Genomic DNA, 12,884 nt, shown 5'->3' on the forward strand with positions numbered 1-12,884 from the left:
CCTACTTCTTATACTTTCGAATACGAAAAGAGTTAAATTTAAAGTAAAGCCTGCTCGTCTGTCTTTTACAATAAAAAATTAATAACTTAGCAGGAGACGGAAACGATGCTTTGCCAAAAAATTGGCAAGCTATGACCAAATTCCGATAAGTGGTATAACAAACAATTTTTTATTACATGACCTTTAACCCTACCTATATTTTATTAAAACCTAAAAGTGAACAAAGTGATTTTTATAACGCCATGGACAGTAAAGTTGAAAATTTAAATTACAAAAGGAGCTTTTGGTTTATTGGCGCGTGCAAGGACTTAAAAGTGTTGACTTCCAAAATAACAGTATTTATTCCTGTTAATTGTTTTCAAGAAGCTTCCAGTCTTCCAGGAATTTAAAAAAAAATTTGTATGAACACTGCATAGGGTGTTCTACTCAACAGTGTCATGAGTTAGTTTAAGAAAATGGTCGGACAGATATGGTAGATAACTTCTGCGCAAAGGTTATTTATAAGGAAACCGAATAACACATTAAAATTTACTTCAAGACAAAAAGTCGGTCCAGCTTAAGCATCCTAAAGTTTTTATCCATTTTAAAAATTTATTTATTACGCATAAGGATTACTAACGTTTTAGCCTCTGATGATATTTTTTAAACAGAAAACTCACTGATAAATTTCTCTTTCTTTAAGTTATAAAGAAGGGAGATTCTAGTTTAAAATTTCAACAAATTAAGATTAAGGTGCAGACTGCATGAGGTTAAGCATTCTTATACCCTTTCTATTAAGGCCAGGATTAAGGCATTGAAGGTATTCCTCAGGTTCGATTATACGGTCCGATCTTCTTCGAACATGTACAATGCTTCAATGCCACGGGGAGGGATAAATTTCTTCCAAATCGGTTGCTAGTCTTATTAGATTAGATTTAACATGAAATATTTCACCAATTTCAGTTATTTACAGTAGCCTTTCGCGCATGAATATATCTCCTGGTTAATAACACTACTCCACGTAAGCATCAAATTGCTTCAAAAGCTTGTAGTAAACCGCAAAAAATTCAGGGAAGCATGCAAAAAGGTACTAGAGAATCCAGATCGGACCTATTTAAATAAGGCGTCTAGGCTGTGTCATTTCCAGGAGTTTCCAGTTGTTTGTAATACCTAAAATGATCATTATAGTATTCTTTTTCAACCACTTTACTCTAGTAACCTGGCGACAAAGAGCAAAAAGATATTCCTATTAAAAATTGATTTAAAAACTCAAAGCATGTAGTTCAAGTCTGTATTTAAACATTTAGCAAAGGGTGCTAAGAGGTTAAATTAGGATTCACTATCTAGTTAGGGTGTCTTAGTATTGTATTAGAATGTTGCTCAGGTTAGTAAATTAAAGTTAGTTTAAGCTCAAGGTAACTCAGAGAATTTAAAATTTAAATATTGAACAGCTCTAATTAATAACACTATTTAGGCTTTTTTTAGGGTAGCAAAAATCGCTTGTGCTCGCACTGTAACTTTTATCTCTCTCTTCTCGGGAGCCAGCGACAACTTTTTGATCCTGACGGTGATACTGGGTCCTATAAGTTAAATTATCGGTTGATGGGATTTGTCCCGCTAGGGGACCAAAATTTAATCTTCAGACAAAATATTTAAAGTGAAATATAAGGATGACTTGGTAACCGGTTAAACAAAATTTTGCATTGTTATTATTTGTTTATTTTTGTGAAGTATATAGAAAGATGAATTTGTTGTAATTTCTATATTTGGGTCGCCGATGAACGTATATACATTCACTTTTGAATTAAATCCACCACTAACTTTTTAGAAAAAGCTAAAGACTACTATGTGTATAATATGGTTTTTTTTTTAAAGTTACCGACTTTATTCAAAGTGTATCTCATAATAATTTTCACGAAGCCGACTTCTATACATTGTTAGTACATCAAAGGTTAAGGACATTACTTTCCAATAATCTTTTTATTTTTTAATTATGCTTTGCGATAAGCAATCTTTAAAGAAATTTTTGTTACTGATGAAACATGGATGTAATTACAAAATGCCTATTAAAAGGAGATGTAAATTAATATCAGGGCAACGTTTTTATTTCATTGGGACTGAAGGCAAAATATCCTCACTTCTAAATGTTATATTGAACCATCTGAATAAATTTAAAGCTCCTGTTAATAAAATAGAATATGAGTGTGACTTCACTATAAGGCTGTTATGAAGAGTATTAGCTAATATATTAAGTTTTTTAAATTGTTGATGGAGATATGTATTTAAGGTTTTAGGTGTGAAAAATGAAAGTTTATGGTAATTTGGTGTGACTTTGACGTAGAAACTGTTAAAATTTATGAGGATAATATCTTCAGCTAACAGTGCTGTTAAAGAGCTTTATTCTTTTACGTAAGTTACATTGAAAAATTCTATTAGATTGATAGTTTTACCTATTTATATAACATGGTAACAATTTGAAAATAAAAGAAACGTTCCTGCGGCCTAAAAAATGTGCCCAAATAATTCTTTTAACTTATTTCGCCTCTTTAAATGTTATTCTAGTAAATGTCTCAAAGAAATAGGAAAAAATATGATTTTGGTTTGACCTGCCCACTAAAATTTTTTATACGTTAAGTTACTATGCTGGTGGGATTCTGGGGTTAAGGAATATATAAAAATGGCTTTTTGCATTGACCTTTTCCGGTACCTGATGTGTTACAAACTTATTATATTACGTTAAGGAATTAATAATTTAAGGTTAAAAATTAAACTAACAAGTACAAAAGATTAACATAGTGACTATGCCCTTTTTTCTACGAAGCTTCGAACAAATAAGTTTCCGAACGTAGCTTACAATATAATGCAAGTCAAATTATCAAGCAAAAAGTGGGGGGGGGCTCTGCACTTTTTGGGGGTCATCAAGAATTTTATAAGCTTCACTTGGTGCCGTTTTGTGGAGGAGCCCTAGTAAAGAGTTTCTGAAAAGACAGTTATTTAAAAAATAATCGTCTTCATAAACAATACCTTTTATTTCTTGTCATTAAAGGGATAGTAATCGTTACAAAGAAACGACTAATATTTTGGAACAATTTTATAAAGTGAAAGTTCAGGTAAAATCACCAAATGAAATTATAACAATTAATGCTGTAAAGATATAATCCTTGGCAACTTTTTCCATTTTAAACAAGCGTGGCCTCTCATTTTAATTACTCTAGTTTATTGATTTTATAACGTAAGTAGATATTTTTGAACAAGAAAGAAATTAATTTTGCTGCAGTAATACATTCGTTTTCGTACGCCAGTCCAAAACATTTTCAGTCACTGGATGGTATAATCCGTACCCCATCAAGTTTTGAAGCTCAATTTATATAGATATTTATGCTTTTAAAAGTAGCAGTTATCACTTGAAAATATTTTCATCATGATGTAAAACTGGTTAGCTAATAGGAACTTGTTTCTCAGTATAATAAATTAACACAGGCAGAGTTTATTTTATATTTACTTTTTTGTTATATATACAAAACGGTGTGTAATATAATATTTTAGAGAGAGCTTTAATTATACGTCTGATATTACCGAATGTATCTTTGGCTTCACATATTATAAAACTAAAAAAAGTTTTGCCGGTCTCTAACCTTAAATTTTTTTTAATGTTTTAATAAAATAACTAATGCGGATACACTCCTAAACAAAGATAAGGTCATATAACCCTTAATAGAATAGTAGTAGCTGTAAATTTATTTTTTTTAAACAATATCACAAAAAACTGTGTAATATAGGGGATGTACTGTATCGTATAGTAGTTAAATAATGGCTAATAAATTGATCTTAAAGCTGGCAAAAATTTAAATTACGTATATAATTGTTGACTCGAATTGAACTAGGTCGTCCAAACGAATAATTTACCAAATAAAACCATAAGGTCCTTGACGAAGTGAATCATAAAACTATAAAATTGCAAATTTTACAAGAAATAAATATAAATCGTTACCTTACTGCCTTAAGAAAAAGTTAAGGCATTCTTGAAAATATATGAAAGGTGCACGCGTGTAGGTAAAAAAAAACCATGATAAAAAGGGAAAATCCCTTGTAGCATAATTTACTTTCTCCAAAGTCATCTCTAATTTAATAGTTAATACTGGAGGATGGATTAAGTGTAGTATAGAATTGAAGTTGCCATGTTGAGAATAAACTACACCTGGAAACGTTGTCAGCCTTACACAATAAACTAGGAGCGACAGAACTGATAAGATATCCAGTTAAATTTGGCCCAGTAGAGCTTAAATTTTCCGAAAATTGCTTTAAAAATATGAATATTATTCTTTTTATAAAATTATAAAGCTTTAATAAAGTAGTGAATACTCAACCGATTAACCTAAAATAGTACTTTAAGGTAAATAGCCGAATAGGTAATAAATATTCAACAAGTAAATAGGATTATTCTAAAAAGAGTTTGATTTCCAATCTATAAATCGGATCTTGTTAAAGTCACTTTTACCTTGCAAAAAATTTTTGAGGGCCACAGAGTAATTTACAAAGGGCTTCGATGAGGTAAAAACTCGGAATGAGCATGGTTTTAAACGTGCAGGCAGCGGGCAGCTATTATTAGTGTGGGTATTAATTTATATAGCGGCGCATCCACAACTCTTTTGAAGCTCAGGAGTAAATAATATATCCGTTGGCATTTGGTTTATCCTTCCCGTTAGGGAAAACTTTTTATATTAAAGGAGAGTACAGTGAGGTCAAATGTAACTTCAAAAGATAATATATTAGAAGTAGCGAAGCGACCAAAAAAGAAATTTTTGTGTTAAACAGAAAGGAGAGAGTGAGGGTCTATTTTAGTATATTCACTTAAAAAAGGTTTGGCACCCCCACCAACCCAAGCAAGTAACACGATGAAATGTGTCTTAAAAACTGCATCTTGGAAGCCTTCCTTCTTTTACCTTAAGATATGTTAAATTTATTCTATTATTATATTAAAATTATATATATTACATATATATAAAGCTAATATATATATATATATATATTATAAAAACATATTATATATATTATTATATATTAATACTATATACAGCCCGCTTACAAGCCTGAAAATATTATTCATTACTTACTTTACTTATTAGTATCTTCTTCTTACATTATTATTATTATTATTATATTTAATATTTTTATAATTTGTATCTATAAATTAAACAAAAATATTTTGTACTACTCTACACAAACCACCTTTTTTGCCACCCCCACCCGACGACGCAACAAGCTCAGAAAGCCTAAAAAGGCGGAATAAAGAAAGTGAAAACAGAGAAGACCCCCCCTCCTCCCCTTCTTTCCCTTCCCCCCCCCCCCTCCGCAGAGAAACGGAACGAATGCACAATGCGGACAGGCAAAAAAAGTGGGAGGGGGCTCCAGAAGGGCAGGGCAGTAAGCAGTAAGAGAACCCTTTTTAGCTAACTACAACACACTCTCCCCCCTTTTAATTAATCTCTTTCAGGTTAACATTATTGAGTATTTGTACCCAAAGCCGGCCGATGATTCCCCCGACAAGGTGTGCAGGACGGGGCCAACCGGCGGAAGTCCAAGGTAGCAAGCTACCCCTACGACTTCCAAGAGCACAAAAATAAATTTAATATTGACTCGGGGCCAGTGGCCCCGTATCAGATATTAAACTGATAAGAACAGATACTACACTTGATCTTAGCCAAAAGGCCGAGAAGCGATAGCCTCCCCACTCCTGGTACCTACTCTATATATATCAATTTGTTAAAATCTAAAGGGTTGGGGAAAATTGGGACTTGAATCACGTGTTTTTTGGGAAAATTTAACTTAAGGCTAAATTTGGGCATAAAGCATGACTTTGCTTTTTTTTTTTTAAAGCAATGGAATTTTGCGAGTTTGCCTTTCATCTCCTTTCTGTGCTAGGCTACTCACACTTAATACTTAACTTTGACTCGTAAAATTGTTACTCTTCTTTTTTAATATACTTATAAAATTCGGTTTGAAGTTCGCAGAACATTATATTTATTTTATTAGAACAAGTTGTAACGAAGTGAAGCATCATTTCTTCTACTTTCGTGCCTCTCTTTACATTAACAAGTTAAAATACTTTTTTTTATTATTTTTTGAAAACGGTTATCATCTGATTATACGTATGTGTATATTTTTAGTTTTTTAAAAAACCGCTAGTCTTTAGAAAAACCACTTTGCGGGCGACTTTGTCATGCGTCATATATAGCCTTGAACTTTTTATCCAAATAAAAGCGTACTAACCTTTTTCGAGTTAAAACAAAAATAGTACTCAGACAGACAGACGCAAAGAGTCTTATTTTAAAAAAAAAAAGATAAACTTGCTCAGCAGCTATTGTTTGGCTAAAACAAAAATCAATTAGTTTCAAAAGCAGCGAACGATGATTTAAAAAAGTTGCCTAAAAGATTCTTCTTATTAGGACCTTTTTTTGTTAAAATAAATCTTTTTTTTTTTCCGTTACAACACTTACTTAAAACCAATAGTTTTGCTTGAGAGTTAAAAATGGTTGTTCAACTTGCGTTTAGAGCGTTACATTCTAAATGTGAGCCCTATTCTTTCCATCCTTTTTTTTATTATCTCATGTGAAAAGGGAGCTCGTTCACTTTTTTCCAAACTATTTCGTTATAAATCCGGCGAGAGGAAGGTTATCATATATCGTTTCTGGCGCTTTGCCAGGGGTCAAGTTTTTTTAATCACAGCAAACTAAAAAACTGAGAACTAAGTTTTAAATTACGTTTTAAAAGTTATCTAAAAGCTTACCATAAACTTGAACCAAGGGCTTCATATAATTACTGTAGAAAAATTGAAATCTCTTCAACTTAAAGAATCACTTTAGAAGGCCAACCATACCATTTTTTAAGCTAAAAGTTGGGACCTACAAGCTCTTCAACTTTACTGCTACTTTACCCTTATAGCGTAGCTACAAGTTACAAGTTCGTACACGAAGAACTCGCAGTTTATTTTCTACGAGATTATCACTTTCTTGTTTTAATTACATAGTGACATTTATTTGAGAATACTATTGTAATAAAGTTTTTAATACTCTTCAAAGTTTAATATTGTCTAAAGTTATATAGTAATTAAGAAGCGTTGGTATCCATATGTATATGACAAATCCGAGACTACCTAAATGAGGTGGGAATGACAACCTCGCTTGTCCTTTTTACTTTTTATTAATTTCTTATCGACTTGGTGTTTTTGTTATATGCTAAAGGGCATATACATCCACGTATAATGATGACGGTCATACTATATAGATTACGAAGTCATCACGCAGGCTACTAGGCGATGGAGCAACCCGTGAAATCAGTCATCTATGTCTTCCTTCACATCTCAATCATCTGTACATCCCCGCGAAAAGCACTTCGCCTCGTCCCATCTGAAAATTCAAAGCGCCAGAGGAGTAATTAGTAGTACTCGACGCACTACGCTGTCAGTTAAATCAGAATAATAATAAATTTCATTTCCGACGGAAACGGTTTATTAGAGTATCAGTCCTGTATATGTAATTCAACATGCTCTAACGCACCAAAAAGTGTAACATTATCTCTACGAAGACGATTGGGTGTTGTCAAAAAGGAATATTTCATAATATGAACATATATAACTATATTAACTATATAACTATGAAGGAACAGAAAGAATAAAATAGAAGAAAGCAGACAGAACAGAACGGAACCCTAAAGCATAGAATGCGACCCAACCATGTAAAATAATAAACATGACTTAAACTTCCTCTCGAGAGAGGAGGAGAGTTTTAAACTTGCAGATTGTTAGAGCCCCCACCACGCCAAAAAGTGGACGCCCTACTTAACCTTACAGTTGTCGCAGGGGGTCTCACAGATCTGGAAATTCTAAATACAGATATGTCTCATGAAGCATTGGATATTACGCTCGGCCATTTTCGGTACTTTCCAATAAAGTACTTTCTTAGGCTGATGCGTTTGTTAGGTTGCATACCGCTCGAAGAAATGTTTACAGAGCAGCTTCAAATACTAATGCTTTGAGGAGCAGAAGGGACGTAGCTGTTGAGCGGGTTTGTGGTGCATGGTAGTTTATATCATCAAGACTGCAAAATAGCTCGCATGAATTACTTAATGTTTCCGCAGATCATTGACTTGCCGGTGGCAGAATCAGGTTTTCCAGGACTTGTAAACATACTCGGTCCTTCGCTGTTCAGGTCTAGGCGCACTTATTGAGGTAACTCGTGAGGTTTCTCACATTGCATCGTTAGATGTTTCTTTCCCTGCCCTCGCTTAGTTTTTGCATGAACTCTTTAAATTTGGCAGGGTTTAAAAGGTACGTGCTTAGCGGCCTAGAGCTGTACGGCAACCTGCTTTACTCAGAAAGCTGTGGGTTTTAATTATGCTAACACCTGATTAGGTTTTAAATTATCACTTGTTAGAATACTTCAAATTTAAGTCAAAATTTGGATTATATTCCATGTCCAAGTTGGCTCTGGCAGCAGTTTAGTCTTTAAATTTATAAATAAATTTTTTGTAAGATGACAGCTTTCTTACCCTAAAATGAACATTCAGTTATAAATTGTATGTTAGGAAAACTATTTATTTTCCAGACTAACTTTTTTTATTTAACGATAGAATATTTTAACATGTTCCCCACGCTGGCATTTGATCAACGCCAAAAGAGTTCCTGTCGGTCGTGTTGCTCAAAAAGCTGCTCATCTAATTTTAGGAAAGCATAAACCTATATACCATCCTGCCCGTAAGTTAACAATTTTTTTAAAATTTTATTTAATATTAACTAAGATTTTCTTAGTTGACATTGGCGATTGCGTTGTTGTAATAAATAGCAATCTAGTTGGGTTTTGTGGAAAGAAATGGAAAGAAAAAAAATATTACAAGCATAGTGGCTATCCGGGTGGCCTTCAAGTTTGGACGGCAGAGCAACTCCACGAAAAGAAGCCCACCGAAGTAAACCTTTTTATATGTATAGTATCTACTAACTTGGGATAAATCATTCTTTCCGCAGTTGATTCGCAAAGCTGTGTGGGGGATGCTCCCTTCGAACGCACTTCGTTACAAGATGATGAAAAGACTATTTATTTTTATAGACGACAAACATCCTTTTGAGCAAAATATTGATTCCAAAGTTCATTTAGAACAGAAAGCTAATGCGACATACTCTCCTAAAATTGTAAAAGCGAAGCTGGCTAACTTGTCGTGGGACGATATAAATGAAGATGGAAGCATTTTTTAATTTAATAAAAAACTTATTTATTTTTGTATTATACTTAAAGACAAATCAATATCAATTTTTTCCCCTTGAAAATATTTAATGAAACTCTAGTGCCAACAATTTATTTTTACTTGCTAAGCCTCATATAAGCAAAGCCCAACGAAATTCCGGAAATCATTGCGCCTAAGTGTAGTAAGTAATTTAAGAAAATTGTTCCCAAAAAAAAAAGTTGGGCCAACCAAAAAAATACTTAAGAAAATCCAACTTCCCTTGCTCGATCAAAGTTTTTAGTCTTTCCGTCTGAAAATAATAATAATAGTAGTTAACAATTCCGCAAATTTTTTAACATATTAGAAATCTTGAAGTGTATTATAGCTATTGGTAATAAAGTTCTCAATCATCTAAGAGATATGAAAATTTTAAAACTTTTAGCGAAAGATAATGGCGCTAAAAGGGCTTAGATCAAACTTAGGACATGTAAATAACTGGGATCTCTTATAAAGAAATTACTTCTGTGTCCACGTGGTTTCTAGCATCCTGGATCGCTTGCGACTGTTGCGCGTGGAGCTCGCGAATGCGGCCTTTTTCTAAACTGAAATCTAAACGCAGGTGGGCCTATTTAATATATATTAAAGCAAAATAAATTCAAATTCCGAAATACTGAGATTTATATATATATAGGCATCGTATCTGTCCGCAGAAACAGTCTTTATTTTTGCGGTCACCAAAAATGCCGTCATACCTTTTTATTATTATATGGAAAGCGAGTGATACAAACAGCATAACTAAACTGCAGTATGTTCTGCTTTCTTTCCAAAAAAAACTGAACATTTATAAAATTGTTTTTATTGCCTGCAACTTGGCTATCTCATCGTTAAGACTTAAACGCAACTTTTCCAAATCGGCCTATAATGGGATTCAATAAATTTATATTAACTATAAAAATAATAAACTAAAACTAAAATTAAATAAAAGTTAAATTATATAATTGCTAATTTGTATAACTTGGTAGTAAAGAAAAGATTTTAAATAATAGTTTGTTAAAAAAAACCCTCAAATAAGTCTAAAACTTTTAAAAATTGCCAAGAATATAAATAATATAAAAATCACAATTAAATAAAAAGAAAAGGGTGACATTTTTATAAACAATAACTTGAAAAAGTTAACAAAGAAAACATGTATTTTCTGTTGTTCATATTTGACAAGAGTAAATTTCGATTTATCCAAAATTTCAATTTCGTTTTTTAAATTTGAAAATTTCAGGTCAATAGCTGCAGCAAACTGATTATGGTCCTCTCGTGAAATTTTTATTTCGTCTATCCGAGAAAAGCTGAGTATAAAATTTATAACTCAAGCATAAAACTATGAGAGAAGAAAAATTAAGAACTAGAAAGGAATAAATAAAAAGCAAACGATGAGTCTGTTGTATCTTTGAGGGTGTCACATAATACAGAAGCCTGTTCATTATTAAAGCCAGCTTTTTGCAATTTTTTCACGACTTCGTATGTGTCAAATTTAGGTGCGTTAGAAAAATGACCTTTGACGATGGTAACGTTTGTTACAAATAAAAAAAAATAAATGTTAAACTTTTTAGAGTTAGTAATTATAATCAGTACATATTATATTTATGTAGGAAGTTATAAATCTCCATTGATGTAGTCTCATGCGTTATTCGTTTTAAATTAGGTTAAATTTTGGAACTTAAATCTTTTATTAATATTTACTAAAATAGTTTAATACTTAATAAAACAGTTTTTTTAAAAAAAAATTTGGGGGTAGCCTTCTTTAAGGGTATTTTAAATAGTGCTAAAAGGTCAAAAGTTATTTCGTACTTAAGCGGTACAAACTATCATTTGTTTGAGGAGGTCAGATGGAGGTTAGATATTGCCAGTTGGTGCACAGGTTAGTAAATATAGAGGAGTTTTTTTTGATTATAGCGGTAGTAGGTGTTGTGCTTAAAAGGGTTTTTTTTTTAATCTCATAATATGAGCAAGTATGTGAAATTTATCTCTTTCTTTTTAATAACAGCGGTAGGACCTGTAAGTTACGGATATTTTTTATACACTCCTGTTTAAGCTAGGACTGGTGCTCTACTTTTAGTTGTGGGTTGAAAGAATAAAGTAAAAAAGAAGGATAAATAAGAAGTTAGAATAATGAATAATTAAAAGTAGCCCTAAATATAATATAACAATCAAAACGTAAGTACCGCCCTACTGTTTACTAAACTAAGGGCGACGATACCTCCATCGTAAGTTAACGAAAAGTTTAGGTTAGGTTTTTTGATAACAATACTTTAAATCCTGATGACCGTGATGTAGGCGCTGGTTTAGTACACTCGATGGTGCTTCAAAGTCAGCTTCCTTTCGTACATGTAGTACACTATAAGAATTTTCTATTTTAAGGAAAATTTTGTTTTTGTAACCTTTTTTTTTATTTAGACAAATACATTAGATTAAAAAGAAGTAGAGGTAGAAACTAACTATGACTTCAGCGTATAGATAGTTAACTTTACTTCTAATTTAGTATACTACCCTAAACTGAAATCGGTAAACTGTGCATACTGCTATTTTGCTTATATGAATATGCCCAATACGATGAGCCAGTTAGGCTTCTTTTACTAAAAGGAAGCCCTCAATCTTATTTTACATGAAGCGTAAGAACTTGAATGATTTGGGCGATTTAATTTTAAAAGAAATATTTTAGTATTATTGATATTAGGTGGTTAATTTCAAATATACGTGAAGAGCCATGCATTAAGTCTATGTATAGCTAAAGAAATAAATGTTCAATATATACGTGTAAATAATACGGATATCTATAACCTATGCAAAAGGTCGAGTTTATTGACCAGTTTTCAATCTTAACTTATACCCTTTACGAAAAAATATTTATTTTTGTTTAGTTAATTTTTATCCATCATTATAGGTTAAAATTAATTTCTCAATTTTTTTTCTGTAATTTTTTATAGGCTTTTTTCATCAATTTAAAAATCTTTTTACTTTAATATTATTTTTTACAAAGTACAAAGCCCCTCTCGTACCCGTTAAAGGTAAAGAATTTCAAAGAGGTTATTAGCAGGAATAAATTAGTAAGAAGGGTTATAAAGAAGTGTCGTTGAAGAGTATTGAAAAGAAACTTCCAAATTTCAAAAAAAAAAAAGAAGACGTAAATATAGGCGTACAAACCTATAGACTCCTAGATTGACTTGTGTATGTATGTATCTACAAGGCTACGTCAGCTGAAGGTTTCAGTTCTTTGGTGTTGGCGCAAGCTATTTTAGTTGGCTTCATTTTTTCTTTGCTTTTACCTGTGTCCCGTTATAAGCAACCATAGTTAACCTGCAGAAACGACGCGTTTAGGAGATGGCAAGGACAATAGTTGTAAGGTTTTTATATTTTTGTGTTTATGTATTTGTCTTGCGTTTGTGTATTATGGGTTAACGTTACTGTGCATGTGTCTTGTATTATGTGGTTTTTTGTGTTATTGTCGTCAGCGTAATAGTAATATTTGAATGTAATTTGAGAGTAAAAAGTAGTCGATACTTAAGAATATAGATATCCACTTGCAAAGGAGCTCCACACAAAAGTTGCGTACTTACAGTATTTAATTGAGTGGTATCTTTTTTTTAAAATCATTAAAAATTCCCTGCTCGATAAAGTACTTTGTATATTTAAAAATT

The 12,884-nt window shown here is 32.1% G+C and overlaps 2 protein-coding genes and 1 non-coding gene across 3 annotated transcripts; 1 reads left to right on the top strand and 2 right to left on the bottom strand.

The window, feature by feature from the left end:
• Positions 1-5,501: 5,501 nt before the first annotated feature.
• LOC135121752 (U2 spliceosomal RNA) lies at positions 5,502-5,700 on the bottom strand. The gene has a single exon (XR_010279101.1). It is a non-coding gene; the product is annotated as a U2 spliceosomal RNA (small nuclear RNA).
• Positions 5,701-8,384: 2,684 nt separating this feature from the next.
• On the top strand, positions 8,385-9,226 carry LOC135121749 (large ribosomal subunit protein uL13-like). Its single transcript, XM_064046028.1, has 4 exons — positions 8,385-8,473; positions 8,608-8,731; positions 8,786-8,940; positions 8,999-9,226. The coding sequence occupies exons 1-4, from the start codon at positions 8,450-8,452 to the stop codon at positions 9,224-9,226; spliced, it is 531 nt and encodes a 176-aa protein (XP_063902098.1). The 5' UTR covers positions 8,385-8,449.
• Positions 9,227-9,294: 68 nt separating this feature from the next.
• LOC135121750 (mitochondrial calcium uniporter regulator 1-like) lies at positions 9,295-10,896 on the bottom strand. The gene is made up of 7 exons (XM_064046029.1): positions 10,822-10,896; positions 10,619-10,742; positions 10,382-10,535; positions 10,058-10,111; positions 9,716-9,820; positions 9,445-9,505; positions 9,295-9,388 (listed from the first exon to the last, which is right to left on the bottom strand). Exons 1-7 carry the CDS (start codon positions 10,868-10,870, stop codon positions 9,333-9,335), a joined length of 603 nt encoding a protein of 200 aa, XP_063902099.1. The 5' UTR covers positions 10,871-10,896; the 3' UTR covers positions 9,295-9,332.
• Between the last annotated feature and the right edge of the window lie 1,988 nt (positions 10,897-12,884).

The sequence above is a fragment of the Zophobas morio genome, unplaced genomic scaffold (genome assembly GCF_036711695.1).
Source record: "Zophobas morio isolate AGI-343-1 ecotype UQ-CSIRO unplaced genomic scaffold, CSIRO_AGI_Zmor_V1 ptg000686l, whole genome shotgun sequence".
In the NCBI taxonomy this organism is placed as follows: Eukaryota; Metazoa; Arthropoda; class Insecta; order Coleoptera; family Tenebrionidae; genus Zophobas; species Zophobas morio.

What these genes read in the sequence shown, in the direction of transcription:
- LOC135121750 (XM_064046029.1), bottom strand. Translation starts at nt 10,870, where the DNA reads ATGAGACTACATCAATGGAGATTTATAACTTCCTACATAAATATAATA. An exon ending in AAAGATACAACAGACTCATC is followed by an intron (nt 10,536 to 10,618) that starts GTTTGCTTTTTA and finishes TTTTATACTCAG; the next exon opens with CTTTTCTCGGATAGACGAAA. An exon ending in ATGAGATAGCCAAGTTGCAG is followed by an intron (nt 9,821 to 10,057) that starts GCAATAAAAACA and finishes TATATTAAATAG; the next exon opens with GCCCACCTGCGTTTAGATTT.
- LOC135121749 (XM_064046028.1), top strand. Translation starts at nt 8,450, where the DNA reads ATGTCCAAGTTGGCTCTGGCAGCA. An exon ending in ACCTATATACCATCCTGCCC is followed by an intron (nt 8,732 to 8,785) that starts GTAAGTTAACAA and finishes AGATTTTCTTAG; the next exon opens with TTGACATTGGCGATTGCGTT. An exon ending in ACGAAAAGAAGCCCACCGAA is followed by an intron (nt 8,941 to 8,998) that starts GTAAACCTTTTT and finishes TTCTTTCCGCAG; the next exon opens with TTGATTCGCAAAGCTGTGTG.